Genomic DNA, 19102 nt, shown 5'->3' with positions numbered 1-19102 from the left:
CATACAGTGTGGAAGAAATTATTTGTAAATCATGTATCTGATAAAGAATTTATATCTAGAACATATAAAGTACTCTAACAACTCTAAGAGTAATAACTCTAGGAATAGAGGAGAATTTCCTCATCTTGATAAAAAGAATTATCCAAAATTTATGCTTAATGGCAAGAAAACATATGCTTCCTTCTAAGAAAAAAACAAGATATATTCTGCACCACTCCTATTCAACATTTTACTTAAAGTCCTAATTAGTGCAATAAGCCAAAGAAAAAGAGAATAAAATATTTACAAAATGGGAAGGAACAAATAAAACTGTCTTTTTTTCACACATAACATGATCATCTATGTACAAAATACCAAACAATCAACAACAACAACCATTTTAAAACTCCTGAAACTAACAAGTAATTATAGGGAAGTTTCAGAATACAAGGTTAATATATGAAAGTCAATCGCTTTCTCACATACCAACAATAAACAATGGATACTTGAAATAAAGACACACCACCATTTATATACCATCCATACAAAATGAAACAGGTATAAATCTAATAAAATGTGAATAAGATCTATATTAGGAAAATTACAAAACTGATGAAAGAAATCAAAGAGGTAAATAAAGGGATAGTCCATATATATGGACAGGAAGATTTACTATTATCAAGACATCACTTCTTCCCAGCTTAGTCTACATATTCACTGCAATCCCAGTCAAAATTCTAGAAAGAATAGTCATTACAATATTGTGGGAGAAGACCAAACTCAGAAAACTGACATTACTTGACTTAAGACTTACCATAGAGATACAACCAAAACAGCATGGTACTAGGGAAAGAACAGACACACAGATCAATGGAACAGAACAGTGAGCCCAGAAACAGACCCACATACAGTCAGCTTTATTATTATGCCAAAGCCTTTGACTGTGTGGATCACAATAAACTGCGGATAACTCTGAAGGAGATAGGAATACCAGACCACCTGACCTGCCTCTTGAGAAACCTGCATGCAGGTCAGGAAGCAACAGTTAGAACTGGACATGGAACAACAGACTGGTTCCAAACAGGAAAAGGAGTACGTCAAGGCTGTATACTGTCACCCTGCTTATTTAACTTATATGCAGAGTACATCATGAGAAACACTGGGCTGGAGGAAGCACAAGCTGGAATCAAGATTGCCAGGAGAAATATCAATAACCTCAGATATGCGGCTGACACCACCCTTATGGCAGAAAGTGAAGAAGAACTAAAAAGATGATCAAGAGATGAAAGTGAAAGAGGACAGTAAAAAAGTTGGCTTAAAGCTCAACATTCAGAAAACTAAGACCATGGCATCCAGTCCCATCACTTCATGGCAAATAGATGGGGAAACAGTGGAAACAGTGGCTGACTTTATTTTTCTGGGCTCCAAAATCACTCAAGTGGTGATTGCAGCCATGAAATTAAAAGATGCTTGCTCCTTGGAAGGAAAGTTATGATCAACCTAGACAGCATATTAAAAAGCAGAGACATTACTTTGTCAACAAAGGTCCGTCTAGTCAAGGCTATGGTTCTTCCAGTGGTCATGTATGGACGTGAGAGTTGGACTAGAAAGAAAGCTGAGTGCTGAAGATTTGATGCTTTTGAACTATGGTGTTGGAGAAGACTCTTGAGAGTCCCTTGGACTGCAAGGAGATCCAACCAGTCCATCCTAAGGGAGATCAGTCCTGGACGTTCATTGGAAGGACTGATGTTGAAGCTGAAACTCCAATACTTTGGCCACCTGATGCGAAGAGCTGACTCATTTGAAAAGACCCTGATGCTGGGAAAGATTGAAGGAAGGAGGAGAAAGGGACAACAGAGGATGAGATGGTTGGATGGCATCACCGACTCAATGGACATGGGTTTGGGTAGACTCCGGCAGTTGGTGATAGACAGGGAGGCCTGGCGTGCTGCAGTTCATGGGGTCGCAAAGAGTCAGACAAGACTGAGTGACTGAACTGAACTGAATAGTCAACTAGCTTCTAACAAAAGAACAAAAACAACTCAACAGAGAAAGACAGTCATATCAATAAATGGTGCTGAAACAACAGGACATCCAAACGCAAAAAAGAAAAGAAAAGAAAGCTTGACAGATTTTATACATTTTACAAAGATTAACACAAGATGATTCATAAGACTAACTTTAAAATACAAAACTATAAAACTCCTAGAAGATAACATAGGACAACCACAGGGTGGCCAGGAGTTTGCTGACTTTTTAGATACAGCAACAAAAGAACAATTTATAAAAGAAAAATGCTAAGTTCGACTTCATTAAAATTAAAAACTTAAGTTCTGTTAAAGACATCATTCAGAGAATGAAACATTTAGCCACAGACTTGGAGAAAATACTTGCAACAAATATCTGATAAAGGTCCTGAATCTAAAACATACAAAAAACTCTTAAAACTAGACAATTAGAAAACAACTCAATTAAAAATCGGCAGAAGATCTGAAAGTACAGCTTTTCAAAGAAGACATAAAAATGGCAAAATAAGTATATGAATAAATCCTCAACATCATAGGGCATTAGGGAATTACAAATTAAAACAATGACTCACCACTACCTATTAGAATGGCTAAAATTCAAAACACTAACACCAAACACTAGCAAGGATGCAGAGCACCATTCATGGCTGGTAGGAATGAAAAATTGTACAGTCACTCTTACAGAACTAAACATACTCATACAGAACGAAACACACTTACCACACATTCCAACAACTGTGCTCATTGGTTGAAAATTTATGTTGATGCATGAAATGTTTGTAACAGCTTTATTAATAACTGTCAAAACGTGGAAATAACCAAGATGTCCTTCAGTGGGTGAATGGATAAACAACTATCCCTCATCCATACAACAGAATATTATTCAGTGATAAAATAGGCTATTAAGCCATGAAGAGACTTCAAGGAACCATAAAAGCATATTGCCAAGAGAAAGAAGACAATCTAAAAAAGGATATATACTGTATGATTCCAACTATATAACATTCTGGAAAAGTCAAAGCAATGGAGACAGCAAAAATATCAACAGCTGCCAGGGGTTGGGCAGGGAGAGCAGGAGGTGAGCACAAATGATTTCAAGGGCAACTTAAAACTATTCTGTATGATACAGCAGCAGTGGAACATGTCATTATACACGGTGTAAACCCATTAGACCTGTAACACGAAAGTAAATCCTAATGTAAACTATGGACTTTAGTTAATAATATATGTATCAACATTGACATCAATTGTAACCAATGTACCACACTGATGCAAAATGTTAATAAAAGACCAGGGATGCGGAACATATGGGGGTATTGTGGAATGCTTGCTCCCTACCTTTTGCTCATTTTTCTTTAAACCTAAAACTTTTGTAAAGAAAATAAAGCCTATTAATCAACAGACAACAAGAAAATAAAGTGATGGTGATAAAAATTGCAGCTGCTTTTCCAGATATGATACCTTTATTTACTACAATATAGAAACCAACCTCCAGTAACTAATAAGCAGATTAATTTTTTAAAAATACATGATTTGTAAAATGGGATCTGGATTTCTCACTTTCAAAAGGGATTTGGCATTTACAAGTCTAAAATAAATCCTATAATGTTGCATTACATTATTATGCAGCTTAGACAGGCAGATATACAGTAATAAAGATATACACCCATTTCTATAAATAGACATAGATGTGTGTTTGTACATCTTCTGGCTCTATCTTCTGGGAAGGTCTGTAAACACATCAAAAAAGTAATAAACATACCTAGTCCCCTAATCTTGTTTTTAAATACAATTATGTACTAGATGCAATCGAGGTTCCTTGAGGAAGTAAATGACTTACCTAGGCAGGGAAACTACAAGATGTAAAAAGAATTTTATTTATTTGATGCCTGTGCCAAACAGTATAGGAAGGCCGAGAATGACTGGGGACGTGTCTAAAGAACACAGAACACTTACTGAAAAAGTTCACAGAGGCCAAATCTGGGACACTCTGGGCACCAAAAGAAAGAATAGTAATAGATTATAAGACCTTGAATAAAATAAAAATCTATCAATTCATACTGATATAAGTGAACATACAACTTGAGATATTTATGTGGAAAAACATTAGCAAACCACCATATGGTAATCATCATAGTAATAACTGTTTCTCACAAGAATTATTAATGGATGCTAAAATTAGTGTAAAATATATGGAGTCTGAAAGTGCTACTGATGAACCTATCTGGCAGGGCAGCACTGGAGATGCAGACAGGGAGAAGAGACTTATGGAGATGAGGGAGGGAGAAAGAGGGATGAATGGAGAGAGTTGCATGGAAACATATGCAACTACCACCCGTAAAATAGTTAGCCAATGGGAATTTGCTGTATGTCCCAGGGAGCTCAAACAGGGGCAACCTAGAGGACCACAATGGAGTGGGAAGTGGGAGGGAGGTTCAAGAGAGTGGGGACATATATCTACCTATGGCTGATTCATGTTGATGTATGGCAGAAACCAACACAATATTGTAAAGCGATTATCTTTCAGTCAAAAATAATTTTTTAAAAAAATTTAATGAGAAACTATGTTTACATAAGCTAAAAGTATCCCCCACAAGGTTATTATTTAAAAAAGAAAAATTGTATCTTTACAGAGGAGAAACCTGAAAACACTTTAACCGTTACTTTAACCAAAATATAAACTCTACAGAATGTTCACAGCAGCCTCACTTACAATAGCCCAAAGTGAAAACAACCCAACAACTGTCCATCAACTGATGAGTGCATTAACAATATGTGGTATATTCATACAATGGATTATTATCCAGCCATTACAAAGAATCAAGTGCAGAAATATACTATAGCATGGACGAACCTTGAAAAAATTATCCTAAGTGAAAGAAGCCAGATGCAAAAGGTCACATACTGTGTATTTCATTTACATGAAATACTGAGAATAGATAAAACTATAGAGACAGAAACTCGATTAGTGGTTTCCAAGAGATGGAGGGAAAGGGTAGAGGAATGTACAGTTCTTTTAGGGGAGAAGGAAATATTCTGAGATTCGTGATGGCAGCATAACATTATCAATAAACAAAAACCACTGAATTATAAACTTTAAAAGGTTAAAATGGAGAATTTTATGGCACAAAACTATTATTTTTTCAACAAAAAGTCATAGGAGAACGCATTTTACTGTTCTGCCAAAATGCAAACTCTGAATATAATCATGAGGAAACATAAGACACACTACTTTTTTAGTATTTCTAAGTATAGTTGAAATCTTTTTTTAAGTTGAAAAAATTGGAAAAAAAATACCAAATTTATAATTACAGCTGTAAGTTGTAAATGATAATGTTTTGTATGTCCCTTATGTGTTAAAACATACTGTGCTTTTATTATTGCGTTTTAAAGGAACACAATAATAAAGAAAACAACTTCAACAACAGGACAAAAAAAATCTGAGGTTTCTACTGTTACAGAAAAGCCTTGACACAGAAGAAAAATGAAGATGTGAGCTCCTGCTACAAGCTCTACAAACATGTACATGCAAAAAACATTATGAGACATCTCATTTAACAAGGCTAGGAAATGGAGACCCTAATGGCCCTGGTACCCAAAATCATTACAGCAAATTTAAAGTCTCTTAGCAAAGGATAATACCAATGAATAAAACATCCTAAAATACAAAAGGAATCATTTTTGAAAAATGAGAATTTCTACAAATACAGGATGTTTTCAATAATGCTTCTGTGGTACTATATTAAACTCTCAAAAAAATCTCTGAAATCACATATGCTTGAAATATGTTTTCATAATGATGTTAATCTGGTTACATGAAATGCTTTCCTATAGCTTCTTAAATTTGATATAATGAGAAGAGCTATTTTTACATTAGAGTATTCAAAGCTGATTCAATGGAAATGAGTTAGAGAAAACTCTGGGAGACCATAATAGAAAGGGAAGTTTGGCAGGCTGCAGTCCATAGGGTCACGAAGAGTCAGACACAACTGAGCGACTCAACAGCAACAATTCAAAGCTACTTTATTGAACTGTCAAGATTTTGTGATTCCTCTAAAAATGTACCTGTCAGAGGCTTTGGAAAAGTGATACAAGACAATTTCACAAATATGTTATTAGTTAGTTAATAGAATTCTACTAAATACTGATGAACGTGTTATTGTTGCTGTTTATCCTTGACAATTTCTCTGCAAAATGAGCATCTGAAATATAGTATATGTGTATACTATATTTATATTTATATATATTGTATTTATGAAAAAGTGAGGGTCACTCAGTTGTGTCCAACTGTTTTCAACCCCGTGGACTGCAGTCTGCCAGGCTCCTCTGTCCATGGAATTTTCCAGGCCAGAATACTGGAGTGGGTAGCCGTTCCCTTCTCCAAGGGGATCTTCCCAACCCAGGGATCAAACCCAGGTCTCCCATATCGCAGGAGGACTCTTTATGCTCTGAGCCACCAGGGAAGCCCACTATATTTATAGTATATATAAATATACTATTGTATATACTATATATTGTATATTTATAGTATGGTATATAGTATATACTAAAGTGTGTATATATATATATTTATAGTATATACTATATACCATACTATAAATATACTATATGTACCATACTATAAATATATATATAGTATGGTATATAGTAGTATACTATATTTGCATGCATAACACATTTGTTGAATATATAGCTAGAAAACTATTTCATAGGATACATATATCACATATGTGTATGAATGTATTCAAATCTAGCAGAAACTGTCAACAGGTTTTTCATAATGCTTCTACCAAGTTATACACACTTGGATAAACAACCTTATAAATTTTAACTGTTTAGGTGGACGTGTGGAGAAGACTTTCAGCTTTGTTCTTCTAAAAGCTAGTTTTAGCTATTATTGATCCTTTGAATTTTCATATCAATTTTAAAATAGGCATGTCAGTTTCTAAAAGAAAATACTACTTTCTGCAATTGTGTTTTGGGATTACATTAAATCTAAAGGTCAATTAGGACAGAATAGATATCACTACAATACTGAGTATTTCAATTAATTATCATTATACATTGGGTTGACCAAAAAGTTCACTAGGGTTTTTCTGTAGCATCTTATGGAAAAGCCCAAATGAACTTTTTGGCCAACCCTGTATCTTCCATTTACTTAGGGCTTCAATTTCTCACAAGGTTTTTGAGTTTTTTTATGTAAAGATCCTGCATATATGTCATGACATTAACTTACCAGGTTTTTGACATCCTGATCTTATATTAATTTTAAATTATCATTTTCCAATTGTTCCTGGTATATAGAATTATATTTTCCTTATATTGACCTTATATCAAGCAAGCTATTACCCATGTATCTTTTATATTTTGTTATTCCCTTTTACTTTAATTGTATTATTGCACTGTCTGGATATTCCAACAATGGTGAATAAAAACAGTGATAGTAACCACTCTTATTCATTCCTAACTTTAAAGGGAAATTTTTGAACATTACACTCTAATGTTTGCAATAAAGTTTTTCTTTTACTATATGAATAGTTTACTTCTATTCCTACTGCATTAGAGGTTTTTCATGAATATAAGTTAAATTTCATCTAAACATCCTATGCATTGTTTGAGAAAAATATATGCCTTTACTTCTTTATTCTTTTAATGTGTTAATTATTCTTTTATGAAATTTTATCTAATCTTTTATTCTTAAAGTGAACCCAAATAATGTATTAGTTTCCATAAATTGCTGGATTCACCTGATTTTTGTATCTATTTTAACGAAAAAGATAACACTTTAATTTCCTTAGCTGTAATTTCTTTTTCATATCTTTGTCTCAAGGTTTTGCTACCCCATAAAATTGCAAAATAATTATTTCTGTTCTCTGAAAGTCTGTGAATGACTGGTGTTATTACTTAAATACATACTTCTTAAATGTCTGGGCACATTCATGAATAAAGTTATCTGGGCTTGAAGAGTTTTGGGTTTTATTTTGTCTTGCTTTTTGTTTGTTTCTTCAAGGGAAGAGGATTTCAAGCATAGACTCTATTTCTTTGTTATAAGATTATTCCAATTTTCTGTCTCTTCATGAGTCAATTCTAGTAAGTTTCATTTTTCTAGATATTTGACATGGCTCATTTAATTTTTAAAAAGGAACCCTCTTACTCTGTTGGTGGGAATGCAAACTAGTACAGCCGCTATGGAGAACAGTGTGGAGATTTCTTAAAAAACTGGAAATAGAACTGCCATATGACCCAGCAATACTACTTCTGGGGATATACACAGAGGAAACCAGATCTGAAAGAGACACGTGCATCCCAATGTTCATCGCAGCACTGTTTATAATTGCCAGGACATGGAAGCAACCTAGATGTCCATCAGCAGACGAATGGATAAGGAAGCTGTGGTACATATACACCATGGAATATTACTCAGCCATTAAAAAGAATTCATCTGAACCAGTTCTAATGAGATGGATGAAACTGGAGCCCATTATACAGAGTGAAGTAAGCCAGAAAGATAAAGACATACAGTATACTAACGCATATATATGGAATTTAGAAAGATGGTAACGATAACCCTATATGCAAAACAGAAAAAGAGACACAGATGTACAGAACAGACTTTTGGACTCTGTGGGAGAAGGCGAGGGTGGGATGTTTCGAGAGAACAGCATCGAAACATGTATATTATCTAGGGTGAAACAGATCATCAGCCCAGGTTGGATGCATGAGACAAGTGCTTGGGGCTGGTGCACTGGGAAGACCCAGAGGGATCAGGTGGAGAGGGAGGTGGGAGGGGGGATCGGGATGGGGAACACATGTAAGTCAATGGCTGATTCATGTCAATGTATGGCAAAAACCACTACAATATTGTAAAATAATTAGCCTCCAACTAATAAAAATAAAATAAAATGTTACTCTCATACAGTTGCTTAACATGTTCATTTATTATCATTTAATGTCTATAATGTCCATAATGTCCATTTTCATTCTGAAAATTGGTTATTTGAGTACTCAGCCATCCCTCAGTATCTGTGGGAAATTGGTTCCAGAAGCCTCACCAATAACAAAACCCACAGATGCTCAAGACCCTTACATAAAATGGCATATAACCTATACACATTCTCCTGTATAATCTAAGTCATTTCTAGATTACTTTTAACACCTAATACAATGTAAACATTATGTAAACTGCTGTGAACACAATGTAAATGCTATTCAAGTAGCTGCTGGTGCATGACAAATTCAAGCTCTGTTTGCTTTTGTGAACTTTTTTTAATATCTTCAATCCATGATTGGTTGAATCCACACATAAAGAAAGCCAACTGTGATATCTGTTTCTAAATCTGGGTGGGGATCTATCTCCACAAACAACCACCTTTGCTGATTTTTGGTGGCTATATCTCTATCACATGTTTGTTTTCTATTTCACACTAATTTGTGCTCTATCTCCTATTGTCTTTCCCCTACCTTTATTCATTTTATTCTTCCTTTGAGATTAATCTGCTGCTTATTTTCTGACTTGAGGTTAAGCTTAGACCAACTGATTTTCAGGCTTTTTAAAATATTTTCTAATAAATGCATTTAAAGTTATAAATGTCTTCATTGGCAGCATCATAATCATCTTGTGCTATTATTCAGGACAAATGTTTTCTAATTTTCTGCATAATTTAGTTAACCAATTTTAAGGAGTTTATTAATTACAGACATCCTGGAGTTTTTTCTAGTTACTTTTTATTTATTTCACTGTGGTTAATTACTTCATATGATTTCACTCTTTTTAAATTTCTTTAGACTTGCATTAAAACCCAGTATATGGTAAATTTTAGAAAAACGTTCCCTATGTACTTAAGAACAACATACATTCTGCAGTCATAAGATAATACACACTCATATACCAAAAAACCCCAAAATTATAAATTGAGCTTTTCAAATCTTTTCTATCTTTACTGGGTTTTAGTCTTCAAGTACTGTCAGTTACCAAAATAACTGGGTTTAAAACATCATACTATGATTTGTCCCATCTTCTGTCAGTTTTGCTTTACTTAACATAGAGTTATAAGGTACATTTAAATTCAGAACTATTATATTTTTCAGGCATATGCCTGACTTAAATTATTATTTGTCTGATAGTAGTATAATTATACCAACATTCTTTCATTTCGTGATTGCATAATATGTACCTTTCTTCCACCCTTTACTTTCAATTGCTCTAAATACCTTTATACTTTTTGTATATTTTCTAAGAAGCATATGGCTAGGCTTTAATTTTTATACCCAGTCTAAAAATCTTTAGCTTTTGATTGGAATATTTAGTCTCTTACATTTAGTGTAACTGGAATATTTACTTCCTCACTTTTAGTGTAATTATGACATATTTGGAGTTAATTAAACCATCTTCCCTTATATTTGTCCCAATTTTACTTTGTTCCCTTTCAATTCCTTTCTTGTTTTCTTCCAAATGCATTAAGTAGTCTTCTCATTTTTCCCTCTATTCACTTGTTGAACATAGAGTGCTTTATTGTTACCTAATGATTACAATATAAATTCCTAACTATTTATGTCCACTTTAAATTAGTTTTCTAATTAATTCCCATATAACACCAAGACCTTAGAAACACTGAACAATATTTACCCTTCTTCCTGAGTTATGTGCTGCTATTACCAAGCATTTAAATTTTGATATATTTAAGCCTCTATTACCATTATGAAAGTGAAAGTGAAGTAGCTCAGTCGTGTCCGACTCTCTGCAACCCCATGGACTGTAGCCTACCAGGCTCCTCTCTCCTTGGAATTTTCCAGGCAAGAGTACTGGAATGGGTTGCCATTTCCTTCTCCAGGGGATCTTCCCGACCCAGGGATCGAACCCAAGTCTCTGAGCCACCAGGGAAGCAATTACCATGAAACCATCTTCCTTTGTATTTGTCCCAATTTTACTTTGCTCCCTTTCCATTTCTTTCTTGTTTTCTTCCAAATGCATTAAGTGGTCTTCTCATTTTTCCCTCTATTCACTTGTTGGACATAGAGGGCTTTTTTATAATTACCATTATACTATTTCACAATAAATAATCACTTAGATTTACCCTTCCCATTTCTCTATTCCCTCCAGTATCCAGGATTATTTTTCTTCTACTTCAATAGAATTTTCTTTATTTATTCAGTACTTCCTGTATTGCAGATCTGCTACTGTCAAATTCAATTCTTGTTTTTCTGAAAAGTCTATTCTTTGTTTTGGTTTTTTAAGGGTTTTTTACTGGGTAATTTTGGACAGATGATTATCTTCCTTCAGCCATTTGAAGACACCATGTCTTCTAGATTCCATTTTTCCAGTTAAAAAAATATCAGTTGTCAGTCTTAGTGTTGTTCCTTTAAAGAGAATGTGTCTTTTCCCCCTCTGGTGGCTTTTGTCACTCTATTTGGGTTTTCATCAGTTTTACAATGATATTTCTAAGTGTATGTTTCTTTGTACTCACCCCTTCATACTCATGGAATTTCCTCAATTTGTAGGTGGACATCTTTTGTCACTTTTGAAAATTCTCAGGCATTTGAGACTTCAAATAGTGCTCTACACTATTTTCTCAATCCTCTTTGGACTTCAATCACATGCATGTTACAATATTTCCACATGTCCCTCATATTTCTTTCCCTCTTTTATTTTTCATTCTTTGTCTTTCTTCATTTCAATATGACCCATCTTCTGTTTCACTAACCTCCCCCTCAGCTATGTCTAACCTGCTGTTAAACATATCCAAAGAATTTGTAAATAATCAATTTTCCAATTCTATAATTTCTACTCGATTATTTAGTAATCAAGTTAGTATAAGTTTCCAGTTGTCTGCCAATATTTTCCTACCTTTAATTCCTCGATCATAAAATCCTAATTATTTTATAGTTTCTTTATGAAACCACCATTATCCTATTGGTATATTTCAAATGGCTGGGTTTTTTTTCATGGTTTTTCTTTTTCTAAGACTTCTTATTTTTTGTTCTGCAACATATATTGTAAATGAACTAATTTGAGCCTCTGTATGATACTATTTTACTCAAGAGAAGATTTACTTTTGCTGTCACCAATTTAGGCCATGGGCAGATTACCATAATCCAATCAAAGACCATGATGTTTCAAAGATAAGCTTATCCTCACTCTTAGGTTTAGAACCTCAGGGACCAGAGTACATGATTAAGTATGTAATAAGATCTCTCTTCCTTGGCACACCTAGAAATACAGTTTGGTCCTCCATATTGATTGACAAAAGTTCTGCTCAGTTTCTCAGGAAGTTTTCAGGATTCACAATTGTCTCAAGAACAACAGCTGAACAAAATGCCAGTCATACTTCCTTTGTCATTCACCTCTCCTAAATCTTGACGAACATATTCTTACTGCCTTTATAGTCCTCTCATGCCTTAAAAAGAGGTAATTTCTAAATTTTTTAAGTGGAAATTATAGTCCAGAATAATCAACTTCACCAATGAAAAATAATTTCTCCAAATACACATTTTCTAAAAGCTCAGCAAAGTAGCCTATCTACTAAAATATAATACTGCATTTTATTTAAACTAAAAACAAAAAATTTAAATTAGCAAAACTACTCAAAGGAAAAGTCTTCATTTTCTTTAATTCTTTCTTTTTTTTCAAGTAAAGTAAAAATTAGAATATATGTGTGAAAGTGAAGGGGACAGAACAAATCACAATTCAGTGGAAAACTGTATTTCATTTAAAAATATAGTTAATTTCATTTAAGTTTAAAAGAATGTTAAGTATCTCAGAACAAAAAACTGGTCACTTTCCAGATCTTAGAAAAGAAAATGAGTACAACAAAAAGAATCTTAAAAAAGAGTGAATACATGCTTCACTTTGCTGTATACTTAAAACTAACATGCCACTGTAAATCAACTATACTTCAACAAAAACTTTTAAAAAGAAATAACTGCTGAAATTTTTCCAAATATAATAAAAACTTTATATAAAAAATAGCATATTGGTCAATAAAACTCATATACATAGAAAAATCAATAAATGAAAAATTAATATTTGAAACATAAAGAAAAAATTATGGCTGTGAATAAGCAATTCACTAAACAGAAAACACAAGTGCAAATGAACACATAAAAATATGCTTATTCACTCTATCAATCAGGATATGCACATTAAAATATCAGTAGAATACCATTCACATTCATTGCACTGGCGAAAGGAAAATATCCTCATAATTATCAAGCATTGGTGGGACCATGAAGAAACAAGAACAGTGATACCCTGCTGGAGGAAGTGGTACGTTACCACAGTGACTCAAAAAGCAATCAGGCTTGCTACATGTGTCCTAAAGATGAGGATGTGAACATCCTCAGATACAGCAATTTCACTTTTAGATATGCACCCTAGAGAAGCTCTTGCTTATGTAAAATGACTGGTTCAAGATGTACATTGTAGTATTATTTATAACAACAATAAAAGAAAATTTACCTAAATGTCACAGCTTTGTATTTCACAGGAAACTAGATGATGAAACTGAAGAAATGCTTTTACAATTTACAACTGACTATAAAATATGACTGTAAAGATGAACAAATCTCAGCACAGATAATGTCAAAACTCAAAGATATATTGGTAAGAAAACTGCTCTTCTGAACTGCACACAGTATCAGCACTTATGAGTGATTTATACAGAACAAGACTATCTACAGGACTGGAAAATACTGTAAGTCAATCATTTACTGTAAAGATGGCTACACAGAAAATGTATTATGTAGTGCCTTTGCTACATAATAGAATACCATTAGTTGAAAAAAGATGGAAAAAAGTCAAGAATACCTCCTTGAAAATATTTAATAAACACCACTATTATACAAATATAAAATAGAACAGTGCCCAATTTTCCCATCATACTTCAGCCCAATATACTCACCAAGTCTTTGGGTTGACTTCATACTTGTAAAGGTCATCTACCAATCCATATTTGTTGCCTGGTAATGCTTTATAGCCTCCATGAACATAAATGGACTTTGTTATTTCATCATACACACTGGTATGGCCATATCCCCCTTGAACAATAGCTCCTTTAGTTTCCGGAACAAGCCAAGTGTTTGATGCTATAAGAGAAAGAAGATAAAATGTGAACTTAAATAGTATTTTTAAAAAACTAATATACCACCAAACTACCAACTAGTTCATTCTAATACCACATTTTATGAGTAAAGCATATCTAATAATAATTTAATTTTTTTAAACTATTAAATATGTGCTAGTTACTATGTTGGGTGCTAAAGACCGAAGATGAGTAAAACTGGTCTCTTCATAGATTTTAATTAAACTTTGAAATATTGAAAATATCAAATTTTTGTATGTGCAAGAAAAAACTAAACCTTATTCTCACACATATTTCTGTAAAATATCTGTAAATAACCCTGAAAAAAGAAAGATTTAATAAAAGTTCATGAGAGGTTGTTACGTTACAGGCTGAGTCAGTCACCGACATTATAAAGACTAAAAAGATAAGACTCTTGTCTTCACAATTTTTAGCACTGAGCTAGTCTTTTCTCTCTTGATTATGAGTCTCACTATCCCGTCTAAGAGTCCTTTGTATTACTGATAAACACCTAAAAATTAAATTCCCAAGACTCATTTGACAGCTCTGTTACCATCAGTTTCCAGTAATGAAAGTACTTGGGAGAGGCCAGAAGGCAAAGGGAAGACAGACACTCTACTTTCTTTCTTCTCTAGCAGCAGGAGCAGGTAGGGGGCTACGGGGCCCTGGCAGTGGTGGTTTTACAGCAAGAGAAGCAGGCACGGCACCTGCTTAGGGGCAGAAGCAGCATCTACTGTAAGCAGCTCACTTACAAACGTGGTCCCAAGTTCCAGCCTGGGTATGCAGCAGCTCCAGATTCCTGACTAATTCCCTCATTTTGGTGTCTCTAGTACTACTGTAATTAACTCCCTATTTTAAGTCCCATTCTACTTGATACATCTAGAAGGGACTCTCATTTCTATAGCAAATTCACTGACACAAGTTCTAATCATATGCAAGGCATGCTTTTGCAAATATGCAAATAAAAAAATACATATCTTTTGGCCTTAAAGGAATTTATAAAGAGCAACCATACAGAAATCTGTTATTAGTCTTTAAATATCCAATCACATCACACTTGCATCTTCCCTCTAAATTTGTCACCTAAACTTTGGCATCCTAGACAGCTCATTGAAATACTCAAAGTAACAGAAAATAAAGATGATGCTTAAAAATTGTTTACATTCACACAATTTTAAGGTAGTAAAGAATATGATACTTCATCAATCATAAAAGTAGTCATAAAGGAAGTATCAGAAAGGATTTGTTAAAGCCAATTTTACTCAGAGAAAACGAAACATATTTAAAGAAATTTCAGAGTATTCTTGTAACGAATGGGCATTCCTTTAATATTCTTAAACCACTTATTAAAGCTATATACAGCCAAACTGCAAGTTTTCATGTTTTTATACATTCTCTTTTAATAAAAAAAGATAAAACTACTTCTTACTAAAAAATATTGTGGCAATAAAGAGGTATATAATGCAACAGTTAATGTTACCTTCTCCTCTACCCCACTATCTAGAGCTATTTTTCACAAATTGTTATGTTCAGATTATTTTGAAACTACAATTCTGAGTATTGTATTACAATAGACAGGATAAATTTATATGACTTACATGTACATACATATCTATAAATATTTGTACCAAAAAACCATGCCATTTTACAACTATATTTTCACTTAACAAAACATCTGGGCATCTTTTCACATCTCATTTATTGCTTTCACTTTCATTAGCTAAATTCTATTGCATTGATGGTAACTTAAACAATCCTACATTGTGACTCATTGGAGTTTCAGTTTGTTCTTAAAAACAAGGATGTAATAAGCAACCTGGCAATCAGCTATAGCATCAATATCTAGAGTATACATTATGTCTCAGGGAGTATCTCACTAGTTCATTTGATAATATGAAACCTTTGAAAGTTTACTATTGCTATCCTTTCCTTACAACTAAGGAAATTTAGAGTTAAAAAAATTAACACACCAAATGTTTAAAAGTTGGCATAGACTAATTTCTCCCTCTCCTTCCCACTAACAAACCCAGTGAAGTGAGTGAGTGAAGTCGCTCAGTCGTGTCTGACTCTTTGCGACCCCATGGACTGTAGCCCACCAGGCTCCTCCATCCATGGGATTCTCCAGGCAAGAATACTGGAGTGGGTTGCCATTTCCTTCTCCAGGGGATCTTTCCGACCCAGGGATCGAACCCAGGTCTCCCACGTTGCAGGCAGATGCTTTAACCTCTGAGCCACCAGGAAAGCCCAAAGGCTCCCTTAACAAATCCAGTAAACAGTCCCAAAGACAACCACAGGAGAAATATGAAAGGTGTAAGGAGGAATGCTGATTCTTAGGGCCTCCAAGACTATCAGATGGATATCTCATTACCACTGACCCAACAAAAGAAGGCTAGTCAGCCCAGCATTTCTCAACTCATAACCCAGCAATAAAAAGCAGGCTTACTCCTCCCGCAAATTGAAGGGGAACCCCCATGGATAACCCCAGATGACACTAGGAGCACCAGCAAGAGGGATTCACCAAACACTGCTTACAACAAGCAGACAGGGGAAGAGTTCCACTTTCCCTAAAGGCCTGAGATTGGAAAGGAGATCCCACCACAAGGTCTTAATGCTAAACCTAAACAGAGTGACTAACCTGCTAAAATAGAAGATTTAAGTAAGACTCAAAGACTCCCAATATAAAAGCCAAAATGTCCAAAATACTAAAAAAAAAAAAAAAAAAAAAAAATCACTTGTCATGTTGTCTTGTTGAGAACCAGATCAGTCAAGTGACACTAACTCTTACAACAAGCAACTACAAGTTCTCTTGAAACAACAAATCTCAGCAAAAAAAGGGGGGGGGGGGTGAGGAGACAAAGGAAGGAAAGAAGGAAGAGAGGGAGGGAAGGAGTGAGGAGGGAAGGAAGGAAGAAAGGAAAATACAGGAACAAATATGAGTCAACTGGATAGACTCAATAGTAGAGATGACAGAGGATAGAATCAGTAGACTTGAGGATATAGCAGTAAAATTTACCCAATCTGAACACCAGAGAAAACAAACTTAAAAAAAAAAAAAAAACAAAAACAGTCTAAGAAACCTTTGGGACAAGAACAATTGGTCCAACATTTGTACCACTGGAATCCCACAAGAAGAGAAGAAAGAGAACGGAACTGAAAGAGCTATTTTTAAAAATGGTGGCTGAAAACATTCAAATTGTGTATAAGACATAAACATACAGACTTCCCCGGCAGTTGAGTAGTTAAGACTCAGCACTTCAATGTTTCCACTGCAGGTGGTGCAGGTTCAATTTCTGGTCGGGGAACTAAGATCACACATGCCATATGGCACAGTAAAAAATTTTTTTACTTAAAAATAAAACGCTAAACTAAACTAAAAGACTTTGAAATCTGTGGCCCTCTCCTTAAAGGATGGCTTAAGAAAATTCTTCAGACAAATGAAATGATAAAAGAATATTGGAACATCAGGAAAGAACAAATAAAGCAGATATGTGAGTACACACAATAAACTCTCCTCCTCTTTGAGGCTTACAAATAATATATGATGAAGGAAACAAAAACTATAACATCATCTGACACTCACAACAATGATATTTAGAAGTGGGGAAAGTGAGGGATGTAAATCAAAGTTTCCATGTTTCACTTGATGTGGTAAAATGTTGATACTAGTAGACAGACAACTCACTTATGTATATTTTAATACCCAAAACAATCTCTAAGAAACAATCTCTAAGAAAACTATACAGAGAAATACACTCACAAACACTATAAATAAATCAAGACTGAATTCTAAAACTTGTTAAGTTCACCCATGAGAAACAAGTGAAGAGAAACAGAGGCACAAGAAACAGGAAACAAACAAAAATAATAAAATAGCAGACTTAGGCACTAACATATCAAAGTTACCTTAAATTAAATGATCCATTTATGACATTCTTAAAATTGTAAGATTACATAAAGAACAGATCGGTGACTGTCAAGGGTTAGGACGGGATGGGAAAGGAATAAGGGTATTTGGGAGATGTTGTTGTTCTTGTTGTCTAGTCACTGAGTTGTATCTCACTCTTTTGCAACCCCAAGGACTGTAGCCTACCAGGTTCCTCTGTCCATGGGATTTTCCAGACAAGAATACTGGAGTGGGTTGCCATTTCCTTCTCCAGGGGATCTTCCCGACCCAGGGATCAAACCCACGTTTCCTGGGCTGCAGGAGGTTTCTTTACCACTGAACCATAAAGGAAGTAGGTATGGTCTAAAAAAGATACTGTGAGGGATTCTTGTGTTGACAGACACTACAATGGTAGATACATGAGACAACATGCAATAAAACTGCCCAGAACTAAATATACACACACATCTACACACGCTACATACACGCACATGCAAATGAGTTCTAATGAAACTGGAGAAATCTGAACATCAGTGGATTGTATCAATGTTAATACCCAGGTTGTAATTCTGTACTATATTTTTGCAAGATGTTTACCACCAAGGAAAACAGCATAAAGGATATACAGGATCACTCTGTTACTTCTTACAAGTGTATGTGAATTTACAATTTTCTCAAGTTAAAATTTAAATGGAAAAAAATATATCACCCTACTAGCAACGGATAGTTCATCATGAAATACACTATTGCACTCAACTACTCATTAAATATTTTAAAAAACTAAAAGTGTAAGAGCTATGACACGTCTGACACCAAAGTGAGTTACTAAATACCCCTGCAGAATCTCTCAAGGTTTAGTCACCAGCAATTCAAATAAGAAAGAGTGATATGGTAGTTTCAGATGAAAAATTAAGAAAACAGTTTTGTTCAGATATAGGTGATAAACTTGAAATGTAAAATTAATTATGATTACACTCTCATTTTATTCTTACTATTTTTGCATTTGGAAAAGTGCACATAGTACAAGGTTTCATTTTGTCTCAATAAACATTTAAAGTAACAAAATATCAGTCATTTCAGAAAACGTATTTAAGATTGATATGTTATTTGCACATGCATGAATTTTGTTTTTAATT

The 19102-nt window shown here is 34.2% G+C and overlaps 1 protein-coding gene across 3 annotated transcripts in view; it reads right to left on the bottom strand.

The window, feature by feature from the left end:
* The window catches only part of ATRNL1 (attractin like 1), a 744737-nt gene that overhangs the window by 628979 nt on the left and 96656 nt on the right, over positions 1–19102 (bottom strand). For all 3 annotated transcript variants that reach the window (XM_043926138.1, XM_043926139.1, XM_043926140.1), the window contains exon 9: positions 13904–14087. In XM_043926138.1, coding sequence (XP_043782073.1) covers positions 13904–14087 — 184 coding nt within the window. The remainder of the gene's footprint in view (positions 1–13903; positions 14088–19102) is intronic.

Source organism: Cervus elaphus, chromosome 15 (assembly GCF_910594005.1).
Source record: "Cervus elaphus chromosome 15, mCerEla1.1, whole genome shotgun sequence".
Lineage (NCBI taxonomy): Eukaryota > Metazoa > Chordata > Mammalia > Artiodactyla > Cervidae > Cervus > Cervus elaphus.
The sequence above is the reverse complement of the archived record's forward strand: the minus strand, read 5'-3'. Positions and strand labels throughout refer to the sequence as shown.